This window comes from Phalangium opilio, unplaced genomic scaffold (assembly GCF_054372755.1).
Source record: "Phalangium opilio isolate 3A_F unplaced genomic scaffold, DU_Popi_V2 ptg000217l_1, whole genome shotgun sequence".
NCBI lineage: Eukaryota > Metazoa > Arthropoda > Arachnida > Opiliones > Phalangiidae > Phalangium > Phalangium opilio.
The window spans coordinates 4,417,091-4,434,415 of record NW_028324218.1 but is presented as its reverse complement, the minus strand read 5'-3'; the positions used below and the strand labels follow the sequence as shown (position 1 = coordinate 4,434,415).

Genomic DNA, 17,325 nt, shown 5'->3' with positions numbered 1-17,325 from the left:
GGGCCGGAAATAAGAAAAATTTGTTATAGGACATGTGTCCAGTGACCCCCTGTTTGACTGGAAAATTTATAGGACATTGTCCACTGGAGTGTTCAAAAATGGTGTCGCTTCTCCATAGTCAAGGTATCAAAACTTCGGAAAATTTATAGGTCAAAGTGTCCAGTGACCCCCTTAGTTTTTAAAAATATTATGGGACATCTTAAAATTTTATTGGACAATGTCCAGTGTCCTGTGCTTATTTCCGGCCCTGTGCCTGCCTGGTATATTAGGGAGAGGGGGAAGAGGGAGAGGGGGCATCCCGCTCGGAGAGAGACGAAAGAAAGGTAGTTTAAATCTCGCGGGCTTTTTTGAGTGAAGGGAAACAAGATGATAATTTTCGTGCACTACTGCACTTTGTGCGCGTGATACATCAGAGATTATGCTGGATGGTTAGGTTAGGTTTCGTAAAATAGAGGGGACGCTTTACGGTCATAGTGATTTCTGGTTTAGGGGCAGGGTTGCCATATTGGGCTGGAAAGCCGCCAATTGGGCTTCTTCTCAAAAATATTGGCTTGAAATAAAAGGGTTGGCTGTTGGCTGGAAATTGGGCTTGTCGGGGTTTTTCTTTGGCTTTCTGTACTTAAAATACCGCCAATAGGGGAAGATCATTAGAATGCCCAAAAAACTGACAAATGGTGCTGTCAAACCTTTTGAGCGGCTTATAATTCATGATTAAATAAAATGATTTCATTTTGTTTTGCGTTTTAAAAATGGTGCCAGTATAGAATTTGCATTAAAATTTCTAAAAAAAAACTAATTTCAAATTTTCACGATAAATTTTTGGCTTGTTTTTGGGCTGGATAGTTTAGATCTTAGGCAGTTTTTGGGCTTCTTTTCGAAACACCGATTGGCGGTTTTTTGGGCTTGTTTCCAATTTGATTTTGGCGGGTTGAAGCTTTTCAATCTGGCATCCCTGTTTAGGGGATCCAGGGTTTTGTTTAAATACATTATTTGATTCGTATGGTTTTTAAAAATTATACTTTAGTGGGGTGCACAATTTAGTTTCATTAATATTATTTGAAATGTGACGTTATTAGAAATTAAAGGGATACACGATTGTGTTTCAGAAATGTTTTTAGTTGTACGATTTATTGGAGATCAACTATACGGGGGGTCACGTGAGCCGTGTAAAATTACTATTAAGGCCCAGCCCTTGGGCCATCTTGTTACTGTGATATTTTCATTGGTTGGTTGGGTAGCAACGCGAGTTCCAAGGCACGATCACTAGGTGCAACAGGCAGCGAGATAGATTATACATTCGCCAGGGTAAGATTCGTCATAGATAATGATTAGTCTAGCTAGCTCCTCCCACAAATAAAACTGCCTAGATACGTTAAGTGAAAATGGCTGGTTACACAATGATTCCAATTACCTTATGTATTCCTGAATCCTGGTTGAATTAAATATCGAAATTAAGATGGTATTACTAAGTAATTAATGGTGTAATTTTGCAGCAACACGTTAAAGCTCCTAACCCACCCACACCGGATAATACTGACAAAGAAGGGCAGAAGAAATCTAATTCAAATTAATAATTAAAGATAATTAAGTGGATTGTTAATCTCATTAATAAAATTGCATTAAAATTTGTTTGATTGTCTAAATTAAAATTAATTTAGTTAGAGTAATGGCGTCCTTGCAAAACTAGGTTCATCCTTCTAGATTAAGCGGTTTAGGCAAAGAGGGGGAGTTGAAGCTAGCACTGCAGCTTTGGCAACGCATTGTTTTTGAGTTCTCGCATTTCTTTTTTATTTATTTGTTATATTTTCCTCGGTTAACCGTATTTCGACCAATAAGAGGGCAGAGAAAGATTCGTGCGCACACCTGAGGCTTAGAGGGAAAACTTTCAAAGCGAGAACACCCCAGCCAAGCCTTCTACTCCCCCTCTTTCTATTCTCTTTGGTTTGGGTTAGGCCATGATTATCAGTCTGTCAGCTCGACTTCATGATAAAGTAAATTAACTTTTGAGGTAAATTAACACGACCTCGGCTTCCATATTTTAAAAATGGCCGCTAGTTAAGTAACTAAAAATGTCCCTTTACTTACAATTAGCAAATTATAAACAAAATAATTAAGTATTTATCAAACCTAAATTAATACGAATGAATACACAAACTAAGACTTCGAAATTTGGATAAAATCAGGGATAGATTTAATTTTAGAAGCAGGAATGGAGAACAGAGTAATCTAGACGCGCGTCAAAGTCCCGGACCCCCTTCCACGGGACGGGGGGGGGGGTATGAAAGAAGAGGCGGGTCATAGCGATAGAGGTAAAAAGGAATTACGTATTTTTCGCCGCCGTCCCCGTCAGCAACGTCATCAAAACTTAGTTTAAGTGAGCAGCCAATAAGATAATTTGAAATTTTCATTACGTGTAGGAGGGAGGGGGCTCTATACTGGGTGGTCTATGAGTCGGACTGAAGTAAATACGAACCGTTCTCCATTCCTACTTCTAAAATTACATCTATCTCTAATAAAATAAAATCCGGTAAATATGTTCAGCTGCGGTTTTATGCATGTACATTATATAACAATTTCATAGCGTTGAGCAACAACCAGTCACATCACATGACGGTTAGTCACGCATACGTTGGTATAGAAAAATAAGATAACACAATATAATACGCCGCGTATTCGCATCGCATATTTCAAGATAAGAAGTACACTTAAGAACTTCACAAACAAGTTTGGACGCGAAAACCATTTACAATTAATCACAAAAAAATGTAAGTATTGCCTGTGATTACAAAATCACGTGATTTTAAAATTGATGAGTCACGCTCAATAAAAATAATATTATATAAGATACGATTTAGTATTTATAAGAGACAAACTTATTTTTCAATAACAGAGATAGAGGAATCGTCTTGTTGAAATAACGTATTCAGCTATAACGGTTCGCAACATGAGTGTTCACGGTAAATTAAATGTTTTTCTTGATTTATTTATTTAATAATTAATTTGATCAGGGTTGTGTGCCCGATTTGAAATAATATTTAGGTCATAAAATTCCCAGATGACTTTAAAACTAGTTTTTCCATGATGATTTCCTTAATTTAATTTTCCCAAATAATTTTTTAAAATAAACAAATGTTAGTTGTCAATAATAATAAACAGCATGTTTGTTAATAATATTATTTGTTATTAAAAATTATTAACAACTCATAAATTTTTAAATTTCGTTTAAAAACATGTTTATTGCAAAGTTGTAATTTTCATAAACGCAAGATATTTTCCCAACTATAATCAAATTCCCTGACCTTGTAGGCCCTTTTGTTGCATTTTAAATTTCCCTGACCTTATAGGCCCCTCATTTTAAAATTTTCCTGACTCATAATTCCCTGACTTTTCCAGGTTTTCCCTGAACTATAGCAGCTCACCTTGCTAATTAAAATGAACGAATCTTAAATATTTTAATTAACTTTTCAGATTGTCCCACGTGTTCTCAAAGGTCATCACCATCTCCCAACGTTGCAACGGCACCCACCCCGCTTGACAATACTAATATGGAAGCGTGTGAATCAACACCACCCCAGGAAGATCCAATAATAGTTGAAGAACATCATGTAAATCTTAATCTTTCAATTTTTAGAAATAATTTTATCAAATGTAATATCAGGGATAGATTTAATTTTAGAAGTAGGAATGGAGAACGGTTAGTATTTACTTCAGTCCGACTCATAGCCCAGTAAAGAGCCCCTCCCTCCAACATGTAACGAACAGCTTAAATTATTTTATTGGCTCACTTATTAAACTACGTTTTGATGACGTTGCTGACGGGGACGGCGAAAAATATATAATTCCTTTTCACCTCTGTCGCTATGACCCGCCTCTTCTTTCATACCCCCGTCCCCTGGAAGGGGGTCCGGGACTTTGACGCGCGCCCAGATTACTCTGTTCTCCATTCCTACTTCTAAAATTAAATCTATCCCTTGTAATATTCAAAAATTAATTCTAATATTATATCTTCTATTTGATAGCGATGCAGACCACGTATGGGTGTAATTGCCGCAATGGGCCACGCCCTAAGACGCAAACACCATCACCACCATCATCATGAACACCATGGTCACGGTGGAAAACGCCATTTTATGAAGAAACACTTTCATGGTTTTGAGAAATTTAAATCCCATCATTGTGGAGGGCATTTTGACCACCATCATGGTGGACATCATAAATTACACCGTCGCCATCATGGGGGACATCACGGAGGACATCATGGTCACAAAAGAGGACCTCATGGTCACCATGGAGGACCACACCATGATTCGTGCGAACATGGACATGGACCTATTGGATGTCACTGATGTTAATTAATGATTTTACTAACCAATATATAATATTTTAACTATATTCAGCAAGTTTCTAATTAAAACCTGTACACTAGTTTTGTTTTTCTTTGTGTTCAATATGAACATAATATTGAAATTCACGTTATGTTATAATATAATATTGTAATATCGATTGTACTTCATGTGTTCTAATAATAATAACAACAACATTGTAATTTATGTTATAATAAAATATGTTTAAAATACTTATTGTTGATTAGATATTAACATAAGCTTATAAGATATGTTCCATAAGTATGACACTACCTATACGATTCGTAATGCTACTGAGAGACTTACAGCAGCTCGAGATAACTAGTTCTATAGAAGGAGAACGAGGGGGAGCGAGTCAATTGAAGTCCTAAGTACACTCGGAGGTGGTTAATTAATTTTGCAGCTAAGACCTATTCCATCTAGATCCTATTTAGTCTGCATTACTAAGCCCCCTTTGACAGCAGCGCCCCACTCACTCACCAGGCCTCCCTCGCTTTACCTCCTCGAATCTATGACCTACCTCACTCACTCACTTCAAAATTACAAGCCTTTCAGTTTGTCATAACCAGAGATTAATTAAACAAACTTATGGTAGGAACATATCTTATGAACTTATGATGTAATATACAGCTGTAAAACAGTATTTTTCAAATAGTTGCGCAACTTGTTGAAAATATCACATGATTATTAGTCTTTGTGTGTTATGGTACAGTTATACGAGGTGAAATAGAACGATATCACATCGGATAATAGCGAGTACAATTAGTTTCAGCTGCGATTAAAAATTTCTCCTGATAACGAAAACAATATATTCGAGATTTTAAAAGATATAATATAATTTCTTCATATAATAAAAGCGATAAATTATTACTCTTTCAGAATAACAATTAGTTTTGTGGCTGTTCCAACATACGAAAATTATTCGGATAAAAAACACCCAACTATGAGTTGTAAGTTAATATTTCTTAATAAAATTAATTTAACCATAATTACCTAAACAACCGTTATTAGTAAAATTAGTTTAATTGTAATTGTGTTACCAATCGTGTTAGTAAAATTAATTAAACCGCGATTATTTTTTCTTTATAAAATTAATTAAACTGCGATTATTTTTTCTTTATAAAATTAATTAAACTGCGATTATTTTTTCTTTATAAAATTAATTAAACTGCGATTATTTTTTCTTTATAAAATTAATTAAACTGCGATTATTTTTTCTTTATAAAATTAATTAAACTGCGATTATTTTTTCTTTATAAAATTAATTAAACTGCGATTATTTTTTCTTTATAAAATTAATTAAATTGCGATTATTTTTTCTTTATAAAATTAATTAAACTGCGATTATTTTTTCTTTATAAAATTAATTAAACTGCGATTATTTTTTCTTTATAAAATTAATTAAACTGCGATTATTTTTTCTTTATAAAATTAATTAAACTGCGATTATTTTTTCTTTATAAAATTAATTAAACTGCGATTAGTTTTTCTTTATAAAATTAATTAAACTGCGATTAGTTTTTCTTTATAAAATTAATTGAACTGTGATTAGTTTTTCTTTATAAAATTAATTGAACTGTGATTATTTTTTCCTATTAAAATTAATTAAACTGCGATTAGTTTTTCTTTATAAAATTAATTAAAATGCAATTATTTTTTCTTTATAAAATTAATTAAAATGCGATTATTTTTTCTTTATAAAATTAATTAAAATGCGATTATTTTTTCTTTATAAAATTAATTAAAATGCGATTATTTTTTCTTTAACCTAAACGTCCATTCTTTGTAAAATTAGTTTAATTGCAATTATGTTACCAATTATCTTATTAAAATTAATTAAACTATAACTGTTTTTTATTTTTCCCAGATTATCCAACTGGTCCCCAAAACCCACCGGGTGTGTATTACCCACCTCAACAGCCGCCCCATATTACGGTTGTACCTCCTCAGTACGGTGGTGCCACAGTGGTGGTACAAGAAACCAGACCACCTCAACAAAATACTATTATAGTTGAAGAACATCACCGTGTAAGTTCAATAACTCAGATAATTTTTAAAATTAGAAATTATAATTAATCGACAGATAGTGAGCAATACAAGTGTTGCCAGTTATGGTATATCAAGGTCTTTCCACTAATTTCGATTTATTTTCTGTAATTTCAATTACTCTTAATTATTATTCTAGAGACCACGTGTTGGTGTAGTCGGTGCAATTGCGGGTGCTATAAGCCACGCCCTAACACCGAACCATCATCACCATCATGGTGGGCATCATATTGCGCATCACAGCCCACCTAGACACCACCACAGTCCGCCTAGACACCACCACCAGCACCATCATAGCCCACCACGTCACCATCATGGTGGCCATCACGGGGGTCCTCATCACGTAGGACCTCCACACCACGGGCATCATGGGGGACCGCACCATAATCCATGGGAACACGGACATCACGGTCACCACTAAAACCGGGAATGTATAACCTTACTTGGAATAATGTACAATTAGCGCAAGGTTAGGTTAAGATAAAGAAATAAAAAACATAAAATTTGAAATTCTAAAATAACTGCAGAGTTTATTAACACACTTTACAGGGAATTACAAGAACGGAGGTTAATTATAGTTTGCCTAACTTTAAACATGCAGTGGGATGCATCCAGGGATGGTAAGTTCTATGGGAAATCAATCAATCTCAAGTCCGAAAATGTTCAATACATCTATACTTCTATGACCACACCGATTTTGTTTGACCCCCCATAAGGGACATGTACTGTAAACCCCCTTAACACAAGTTAAAGTTATGAACGTTGATTGGAAACAGTGTTTTTTGGATGACCCCCTGAGAAACTATAAGTAAATGATTACTAATTTAATTAAGGAGGTCATCCCTAAAACACTGTTTCCAATCAATGTTCATAACTTTAACTAGTGTCAGGCGGTGTACAGTACATGTCCCTAATTGGGGGGGGGGGTCAAACAAAATCGGTGTGGTCATAGATGTTAAATACATTTTCGGACTTGAGATTGATTGATTGATTTCCCATAGAACTTACCATCCCTGGATGCATCCCACTGCATGAATGTACTTATACTGCTAACTATAATTACCCCTTAACCCCTTTTTTGGAAACCACCCTTTATAACAGACATAAAACCAAACTGTATGAAATATTATACAATACATTAAAATGTGTTTAAATAAAGTTTAAAGTGTTATTCTTCTTGTCTGGGTCTGTTTTGTGCAAACGAGAACGGGAAACTAGTGCCAGCGGCGTTATTGGTCAGTCTTTCGTTACTTTCAAAACCAAATCCAACCATTCTTCGAGTATTCATTAGGTCACTACGTCTGGCAGTAACGGTCGTTGCAGGAGATCGCAACGATTCGTCGACATATCGGGGTCCAGATCTAATAAATCGGTTGTAGAAGCTCGGATGTTCGTAAGGTAGAGCTTGGTGCGATGGTTTTGCTTGTCCCCATTGACGGTGGTAACCTCTAGATCGAGTGACGTTAGATTTTAAATTCCTGAATGAGGACGGTGGAGGTAAATTCATGATGGAAGTTGTGTCAACTTTGTTAGCAATTTCCTTCAATTTGGCGTTGATCTTCTGTCGCTCTTCAAATGCCTGTTGCTCTTTGAACAGTACCATTTGGGCATCGTCGATTGGCACCACATTAGATAGTTCCTCATTGTTATCAGCGACGCGTTTGGCGACTTGGGAACTAAGACCATACTGAAGACCGTAAGGAGCAGCCAAACTTGAACTTCGGATCAATTCTTGACCTAAGCCTACTCGGAGTTTTCCCTTGTTACGCGATTTAGACGCTTCGTAAGAGATTTCATTTAATTTGGTGTTCATCTTTTGTCTCTCTTCGAATTGTTGATCTTTGTTCAACACCATTTGGGCGTCGTCCATTGGAATTACATCCCATAATTCCCATCCCTCGCTGTTATCAGTATCTCGTTCGGAGGCTTGCGGACTAAGATCGTACTGAAGACCGTATTGCGATATTTGGATCAGTTCCTGATTCTCTTGGATATTCAATGTAAATTCCTCCAAGCTATCCATTTTTAGGCTTTCTGGTTTTTACTTCGATTTCTTAAGCCTAATTTTAAAATAATTGGGAAAAGTATTTAAGCAGAGCTACGAGTTAGGCTTAGCGAACGTTAGGCCTATTTTGTTGGCCCTAACCTTGAAATTATGTCGGAATTGGCGGAAATTTAAAAAAACCGCCCGGTAACAGATTGATTTAATGATTTTGCACGACAGCTGCTGCCACCTATTTGAATTTAGGGATACTAGTGTTTCGCGCCAAAAACAAGGAAGGAAAGTTCAATTTATGTGATTGGCTCAATACAACCCACACGTGCTAAATTCAGCCAATGAAAACGCCTCTACTATCCCGATCACCAGATAAGTTTTAATTTAAAAAACCGCCCGGTAACAGATTGATTTTGCAGGACAGCTGCTGCCACCTATTTGAATTTAGGGATACTAAAGTTTCGCGCCAAAAACAAGGAAGGAAAGTTCAATTTATGTGATTGGCTCAATACAACCCACACGTGCTAAATTCATCCAATGAAAACGCCTCTACTATCCCGATCACCAGATAAGTTTTAATTTAAAAAACCGCCCGGTAACAGATTGATTTTGCAGGACAGCTGCTGCCACCTATTTGAATTTAGGGATACTAAAGTTTCGCGCCAAAAACAAGGAAGGAAAGTTCAATTTATGTGATTGGCTCAATACAACCCTCACGTGCTAAATTCAGCCAATGAAAACGCCTCTACTTACGCAATGACCCCAATCACCAGACAAGTGACGTCACGAAATAGGGAGGGGAAAGTAAATACCAACGTGACTCATTCTGCTTCTGCGAAGCTCAAATTGTTAGAAAAAAAAAACAAACATCAAAAGTATTTTTAAAGGAATCATTTTCTTAAAAGTTTGTTAACCAGGAAACAGTGTCTTTAAAAATATGTTGACTTAAACAAATTTGAAAAGATCCCATTATATTTAAAGGTACGTTGACGTTTATTGTGTAAATAATAGCGGTTTTTCGTTAAGCCTAACTGAATTATAAATTGGGTCTGGGTAACGAAATTGACCTTGAAATTATAAAAACTACGTAATTAAAATTAATTTTAGGTTTAATTTCGTTACAGAATATGGAATATTCGGTGGGAAAACTTGGGGCATTAACTGTCAGTGACGTTTACGAATTAGCTGCTCAAATTGGAAAAGAATTTGAAGAAATAATAGACCATTATGGTTTGGAGGTTGTTACGAGTTTAATGCCCAAAGTTATAAATTCGCTAGAGCATTTAGAAGCCTGCGCTATTAAATCCGAACAAAAAGATGATGAAGTTAGCGATTTACAAGCTGTGATAAATAAATTAGAAGCTGAAAAAATTGAAAGGGCAGAATATAGGTTGAAATTTGAACAGGTAAGTCCCATTAATTCAGTTTTTAAACATACAAATGTTATGAAATTTGAACAGGTAAGTCATATATTATCTTTTAGTTTTTAAGTATAAATGTTGTAAAATTTGCGTTATTTTTGATTCTAATTTGAATATATGGCTTATAAAATATTAGTAAATGTACTAAACACTGAAAAAAAATAGGTACCTGTGTTATGTTAAGTGTTTTCAAAAAATCATGCATGTTCTTGATTTGTTTTGATAATATTAATTTTTTCATGTAATTCATGAAAAACAAATTAAACTTAATGAATAGTAATTAAGTATTTAGCTGGTTAATAAATGCATTGAAATAGGCCATTTTAGTTGTCTTGTCATAGTCTATTTAGAGTAATGGCACCACCCTGCCTTTGACTGTATTAAACTCTATGGGTAGTTAACACAGAGTGCCACTACTCTATCTCTATTAAGTATATCATCAGATTTATATCATATCTATTTTATGGAGAAATTTCCTTTAAATACAGTAATGGCAGTCTCCCGCCTTTGACTGTATTAAGGTCTATAGGGAAATTAATATGGGGTGTCACTAGTTAGGTTAAGGTTGCCGATTTTCAAATGAAATTCCATTTTAATATAGTAATGGCAGTCCCCCACCTTAGACAGTATTAACATGGATAAAGAATGCGCGTGAGGAAATTTGTTTTCACGCTATAGGATAGGCAACTCCCTATCTCGAACGAAAACTTATTCTGTATATACTCTATTACAACATCGGTTGTCAGCACGCGCAAAGCTAGGTCTCTATGTAACGTAGCTTTGTACATGCTGTCAAGAGACAAAAAACTTGAGAATTTTCAGGATTTAAAATATCCGCGAGGTTTTTAGCTCGAGTGCACGGACCTCTACTCTAGGCCTTGGTTTCAAATAGGTGTAGTGTAGTAGGCTGTAGGCAATTTCACACGTATTTGAAACCAAGGCCTAGAGTAGAGGTCCGTGCACTCGAGCTAAAAAAACTCGCGGATATTTTAAATCCGGAATATCCTGAAGGTTTTTCGTCTCTTGTCAGCACGTACAAAGCTAGGTTACATAGAGACCTAGCTTTGCGCGTGCTGACAACCGACGTTGTAACAGAGTATATACAGAATAAGCTGTCGTTCGAGATAGGGAGTTGCCTATCCTATAGCGTGAAAACAAATTTCCTCACGCGCATTGATTCTTTATCCATGGTATTAAGGTCTATGGGAAATTAACACGCGGACCGTGCCAGTAGTCAAGGTTAACTTAAGATTACCAATTTTGAAATTAGCTAATTTAAATTTGAAGGAAGTTGAACAAATTGAGGAAAATTGGCGCAAAGAAGCTGCGCAACTTTCCGATTTAGTCTCGCGTTTACAAGACGAAAATCAGCGTCTCAGTAACTTACTAGCGGAGAAAGAATCTTTCAATTCTGATAAGTCGAAAGGTACTTGATAAACATTAACAATTAAGTTAATTATATAACTTAAACAATGAACATCGCGTTTAAATACTTCCTTATACAGTCGAATCAGTAACAGACGATGTCAAATTAGCCCAAAAATTAAAAGAATTGGTTGATAAACAACGCGAACAATTACACGCAAAAGATCGCGAACTTTTGCATCGTACAGCAGATATTGACAAGGTAAAAACAGTACTTACCAAGAAGCGATATCTAGTTTATTAGGGAGAAGGTTTAAGATGCCTATAAGTATTCCCGCGCGCCATAGTCCTGCAGTCCCCCTTTCAAAATACAAGGGGGGGGGGACGTAAAAGGAGGAGGCGCCGGGCTATTTCGCCTCCTCTCCTCAGTCTGAAAATATGACTGTAATTTTCGTACTCATTCGCGTCGCGCTGACGTGCACGAGTTTTCAAGAACCAATGAGATACTGCGGTTGTAATTAATTTAGAGGCGGGGATTAACTCCGGACACTTATACATTTTGACTGGAGATAAAGCTGCATGGAAATGTGCGCGCGAATTTATAACCTTCTCCCTAATAAACTATAGATATCGCTTCTTGTTAATACCGCGAACATACAAAATTAAAGGTAAAAAAACGGACTTACAGCTTCGCGAACAATCAAACGAATTATCCCAATCCAATTCCGAACATTCCCGACGAGCCCGTAACTTGCAAGCTCAAATAAGAGTCTTAGTTGAGGAAAAATCTGATCTTCAAGCGCAAGTACAAGATCAACAGCGCGAATTACAAGTCCTCCAAAAGCAGCTACATGATGCTAAAAAAGAAAATATGGATTTAGTTGAGGTACACAAAAAGAATAAACCCTTATCCTTAAACGCGTTACGGTCATCGTTAAACGTTAAACTTTAATTCTAACACAATTAAAATTAGGGAAGTCCTCAAATGGACTTAAGACGGAAACTAGTCATTGATCCAGATGACCCAAATCGCCCTCGTTTTACTCTAGAGGAGTTACGTAATCTCTTATTCGAAAAGAATGACTTAAAAGCAAGAGTTAGCGAGTTAGAAGATGAATTGTCACTTTATAGACCAAAGTAAATTTTTTAATTAATTAATTTATTTAATTTTAGCGGGGAAAGGTTTAATTTCTCTTTAATTAGGAAACAAGAACTGCCTCCTAAATCTCCCGTAGTAGATGAGGAAAATCCTTACGATGACGAAACAGATCTTCCAGTTCAGGGTCCCATAAATCGTGAACCAGAAGATAAGCTTTATCCTCGGAAAAAATCATTGGGCATTCGGAGATTGTGAGTAGAACTAATTTTATTATTGCTGTTACTGTTTTGGTTTCGTTTGTTTGTTTATTCGTTGTTTAAGCTTATTGTGTAGTTAATTATTACCTGTTGGTCTAGAACAAAGTAAAAAGTAGTAGTTGAATTCTTAAACCAAGGCCCAAATACTAGGGTTAAAGTGCCTTACTAACTTAACCTTAAAAGTTCGTAATCTTTTTAATGCTTGGAAGTTTATAAGTGAAATTAGTTGAATTAAGACTTAATTTCGTTTAAAATTAGCGTTAACTCTAAATTATCGCGATTAGTTATGAGAAATTAGTGTCCCCTAAAGTTTTCCGATGGCCACTGTCAACGTGGCACAATAGAAAATGGCGGGAATACTGCGCCATTTTGAAATGAAACGGGAGATTAACACGTGGTTTTACATGGAGAAAATATAAAAAATTATAGAAAAGGGGGCGCCCTATCACTGACATATAGACAGAGTAGCGTTAATAGGCCAAAAGTGACGTCAAGGTCTTAAAAAATAGGCCAAAAATGACGGCAAGGTCTTTTAAAATAGGCCAAAAGTGACGGCAAGGTCTTTTAAAATAGGCCAAAAGTGACGGCAAGGTCTTTTAAAATAGGCCAAAAGTGACGGCAAGGTCTTTAAAAATAGGCCAAAAGTGACGGCAAGGTCTTTAAAAATAGGCCAAAAGTGACGGCAATGTCTTTAAAAATAGGCCAAATGTGACGTCAATGTCTTTAAAAATAGGCCAAAAATGACGTCAAGGTCTTTTAAAATAGGCCAAAAATGACGTCAACGTCTTTAAAATAGGCCAAAAGTGACGTCAATGTCTTTTAAAATAGGCCAAAATAGACGTCAATGTCTTTTAAAATAGGCCAAAATAGACGTCAATGTCTTTTAAAATAGGCCAAAATAGACGTCAATGTCTTTTAAAATAGGCCAAAATAGACGTCAATGTCTTTTAAAATAGGCCAAAAGTGACGTCAATGTCTTTTAAAATAGGCCAAAAGTGACGTCAATGTCTTTTAAAATAGGCCAAAAGTGACGTCAATGTCTTTTAAAATAGGCCAAAAATGACGTCAATGTCTTTTAAAATAGGCCAAAATAGACGTCAATGTCTTTTAAAATAGGCCAAAATAGACGTCAAGGTCTTTTAAAATAGGCCAAAATAGACGTCAATGTCTTTTAAAATAGGCCAAAATAGACGTCAAGGTCTTTTAAAATAGGCCAAAATAGACGTCAAGGTCTTTAAAAATAGACCAAAAATGACGTCAAGGTCTTTAAAAATAGACCAAAGTGACGTCAAGGTCTTTTAAAATAGGCCAAAAAATGACGTCAAGGTCTTTAAAAATAGACCAAAAATGACGTCAAGGTCTTATAAAATAGGTCAAAAATGACATCAATGGAATAAAATGCATATCGACTAAGGCCTATTTTGGTCTAAAAGGATTACTACATTAATTTTAGCGCACTTTAACCCTGAATTTAGCGCACTTTAACCCTTAATTTAGTTTTTTAAGTCATCATAATGTTGTACAGTGTGTAGCTCAATGTTGTAAATTGATATAATTATTATTATAATTTAATTTTTTTGGCTAATATTTTATTATTGTGCGGGCTTTTTTGAGCACAGGTTTTTGAAACCAAGTTTTTTCCGTTCACTTTATAGGTTTTCCTTATGGTTTTAAATAAGCCAATCAATTTTAGCCAAAAATTCAATTGGGACAACTTAGAAACAATTCCAAAAAAACTTGCCAAAAACAAACACACACAAATTTAAGGCATGTGATCGTTAAATAATTCCAAGAAATTATGTTTTCATGACAGTTATGTGCCAAAAAAAATTTTAAATTTAAAATTAAAAATTAAAATTATTTTTTAAATATTAATTTGTTTGAGCAGCTTTGTTGCTACATGCAGTGCACTGCGCAGTAGCTTTTGATTTTTGTCTCCGTATTCATGAAATAAATAGTTTAAATTTTGAATTCATGGACAATTATTCAATTTTTAATAAATTTCTATATTAAAATTTATTAGTTGTCAGGTTTCATGAGTACATTAGGGTTAAGGTAGCTGAAATATTTTATAATAATTTTGATTTGAAATAGAGTATTTTAATTTTAATGAAAATAGGGGCCGCTATACTCGGTTAATTTAGGTTGAGTTTTCCGCCATTTTGTTGAAAAGGGGAGGAGTTAATCTTAAGCCTTATTCCTATGCCCAACTCCCGCTAATGGTCACTTTAGGTCAACTGGCCTATTAATATATAGTTTCGTGTTTTAAACTTGGGATATTTGGCTTCATTTCATTCTCAAATTTAGTTTTATTGAAACGGTTTAATGGGGGTCAATAGGTCAAAGCGCCATCCTTCAGCCCTTTCCTTGAAGGGGTCACTAACTATAGGTCAACTGGCCAGTATAGTTTCATGTTTTAAACTAGGGATATTTGGCTTCATTTCACTTTCAAATTTATTAATGTTGAAACGTTTTAATGGGGGTCATAAGGTCAATAGGTCACCGTCCCATTCTTCAGCCCTTTCCCTGTCAACTGGCTAGTATAGTTTCATGTTTTAAACTTGGGATATTTGGCTTCATTTCATTCTCAAATTTATTAATATTGAAACGTTTTAATGGGGGTCAAAGGGTCAATAGGTCAAAATTTATACATAAGTTCTAAATTTTAAATTAGATTACGTTTTTCTATCTCAAAAATGAAGCTGCAATATTTCAGCTACCTTAACAAAGTTATTTATTATTAGCAAATGTCTACTTAGAAAATTGCACGAGCGTAGTTTGTAGTTTAAAGCTTAAAGAAAGCAGCTTAATTTTGGCTTATTTATGATTTTCCTATTATTATTATTATTATTATTATTTGATTTTGTTTACGTTTTATTCTTTTACGCATGATATAAAAAATTTTCAGTTTTCGTACGCTATGGAGGGGTATTGAATCTGAAACTAGTGCAATCACTGCTGTGCCATTTCCAGTTTTCCGTCAATAACTTGGTGCCGCTTGAAGCCGCCTTTGGTAGCGACAGAGATTTTGAATACGGTTACGGGGGGCCTTGGCTGACTAAGGACTACGGTCACAGCTACTACGGAATCGGATTACGCGGAAAATCAAAACCTCATCATAAAGACTACTGCAGCGGCAGCAGTCTCTTCAAAACCGACGTAGCGTTAATGTGGCCAAATATGAAATAATAAAGACATATTTTCTTTTTCTCTCTCGTAGTTTAATTAATTAATTATTTAATTAATATAATAAATAAACTGTGATTTATATGAAGTATTATTTCATAGACGCACGCACCTTTCCCGCTCCCCCTTTCCAATCTTAGGCTTACACAAAGACAAAGTTAACGTAGTTTTAGGTTTTTAAAATTTAAAAATTTATATTATATAATTTTATATATGTAAAAACTATATAATTATTTTTGTTAAACGGGCAGTTTTTTTATATAGAGTTTTTAATTAAAAATATACACCTAATTATTAATTAATTAATTAATGTTAAGTTTGTTTTTCCTACGCCCGCGAAAAATGTTTAATAAACCAAGGCCCAAAATGCAATTACTTAATTGCTTAATTGCATAATTGCTCGCATGCGCATCTTTATTATTTTTGAAATTTTTATAATGCAAAGTAAGAAATTGATTGTTTTCCAAAATATATATACTATATACTATAAAAGAAATTTATATACCTGAATATATACCCTTAGGTAGGTTTATTAATTATATATACCGAAAAAATTTAATTGGATGTTTTTCCGCTAATGTTAATGCTTCTAGCTCCGGTATTTTCAATGTTATACTCAAGAAATGTATGTTATATAATAGACGCAACAAAAGAAAAATCTAAAATTTTAAGCAATTATCACTGGCAATCATGTTATTTGCCTTTTATTAAGCCGTTTGAACACATATTCAGTAATCAGTATGACTTTTAGAAACACTTATCTAGTTTGGCAACGAATTGTTTTTTTCTAATCTAATTGGTGCTGTTTCATATTAATCACGCGTAAATTAATTGTAAACCGTTTGAAATGAAGCCAATTTACCCATATGACCCACTAATACTATTAGGCTAAAGTTAGGGTTAAGTTTAAGCCTTGGCTGATAACATTTACCTGTCCGCTCCTTCAATGTTGTGCCACAAATGATTACGTCCCAAGTTGATAAATAACTACATCAAAATAAAAAATATGTTGCTTGTTAAAAATTACACGCTTAAAATGTAGAAATAAAATTGTTTTATTGCCAAAAAATGTCTACTTACTGTTTGTTGAAACTCGAAAATCAGACAAATGGCGGTAAAAGGCATCGACTTGGTGCCACGAGGCCGGGAAACGTTATGGTTTTTTTTGGGCTGAATTCCATGCACTTCTAATTAACCCGCACTAATTTGCAAAACTAATACCAATTACGCCGAATTTCGTCAAGATATGGTGTTCTTCAAAGATTTTTCGTGAAAATATCGAAACACCAGTCTCCATAAGCTTGGCTACTTTCCAGCACCTTCACGAGTTCCTCCAATCACAGCGATGGACCAAAAACTCAAAATGGCGGGAAACGTTTTCCAAGGCTTACCAAATGGCGGGAAAATTTTCCAAGACGTATCAAATGGCGGGAAAATTTTCCAAGACGTATCAAATGGCGGGAAATCTTTTCGAAGGCTTACTAAATGGCGGGAAATCTTTTCCAAGGCTTACTAAATGGCGGGAAATCTTTTCCAGGGCTTACTAAATGGCGGGAAATCTTTTCCAAGGCTTACCAAATGGCGGGAAATT

The 17,325-nt window shown here is 34.9% G+C and overlaps 3 protein-coding genes and 1 long non-coding RNA gene across 7 annotated transcripts; 3 read left to right on the top strand and 1 right to left on the bottom strand.

The window, feature by feature from the left end:
• Window positions 1-491: 491 nt before the first annotated feature.
• LOC149615803 (uncharacterized) lies at window positions 492-952 on the bottom strand. Its single transcript, XR_016375960.1, has 2 exons — window positions 687-952; window positions 492-613 (listed from the first exon to the last, which is right to left on the bottom strand). It is a non-coding gene; the product is annotated as an uncharacterized LOC149615803 (long non-coding RNA).
• A 1,498-nt stretch (window positions 953-2,450) lies between these two features.
• LOC149615802 (uncharacterized) lies at window positions 2,451-4,508 on the top strand. Its single transcript, XM_089856842.1, has 3 exons — window positions 2,451-2,957; window positions 3,469-3,605; window positions 4,020-4,508. Exons 1-3 carry the CDS (start codon window positions 2,945-2,947, stop codon window positions 4,344-4,346), a joined length of 477 nt encoding a protein of 158 aa, XP_089712968.1. The 5' UTR covers window positions 2,451-2,944; the 3' UTR covers window positions 4,347-4,508.
• Window positions 4,509-5,307: 799 nt separating this feature from the next.
• On the top strand, window positions 5,308-6,978 carry LOC149615801 (uncharacterized). Its single transcript, XM_089856093.1, has 3 exons — window positions 5,308-5,314; window positions 6,232-6,392; window positions 6,550-6,978. The coding sequence occupies exons 1-3, from the start codon at window positions 5,308-5,310 to the stop codon at window positions 6,829-6,831; spliced, it is 450 nt and encodes a 149-aa protein (XP_089712219.1). The 3' UTR covers window positions 6,832-6,978.
• A 2,228-nt stretch (window positions 6,979-9,206) lies between these two features.
• LOC149615800 (RILP-like protein homolog) lies at window positions 9,207-16,803 on the top strand. Of its 4 annotated transcripts, XR_016375954.1 has the most exons (9): window positions 9,207-9,387; window positions 9,531-9,866; window positions 11,115-11,253; window positions 11,333-11,454; window positions 11,881-12,078; window positions 12,166-12,329; window positions 12,396-12,542; window positions 14,204-14,315; window positions 15,457-16,803. XR_016375954.1 is itself a non-coding variant. In XM_089856834.1 (8 exons), exons 2-8 carry the CDS (start codon window positions 9,534-9,536, stop codon window positions 14,220-14,222), a joined length of 1,122 nt encoding a protein of 373 aa, XP_089712960.1. In that variant the 5' UTR covers window positions 9,207-9,387; window positions 9,531-9,533; the 3' UTR covers window positions 14,223-14,519. The 4 variants fall into 4 exon arrangements, 3 of the variants coding, with proteins under 3 accessions (XP_089712960.1, XP_089712958.1, XP_089712959.1); XM_089856834.1 differs by lacking the exon at window positions 15,457-16,803 and having other exon boundaries at window positions 14,204-14,519; XM_089856832.1 differs by lacking the exon at window positions 14,204-14,315 and having other exon boundaries at window positions 9,208-9,387.
• The last annotated feature ends 522 nt before the right edge of the window (window positions 16,804-17,325 follow it).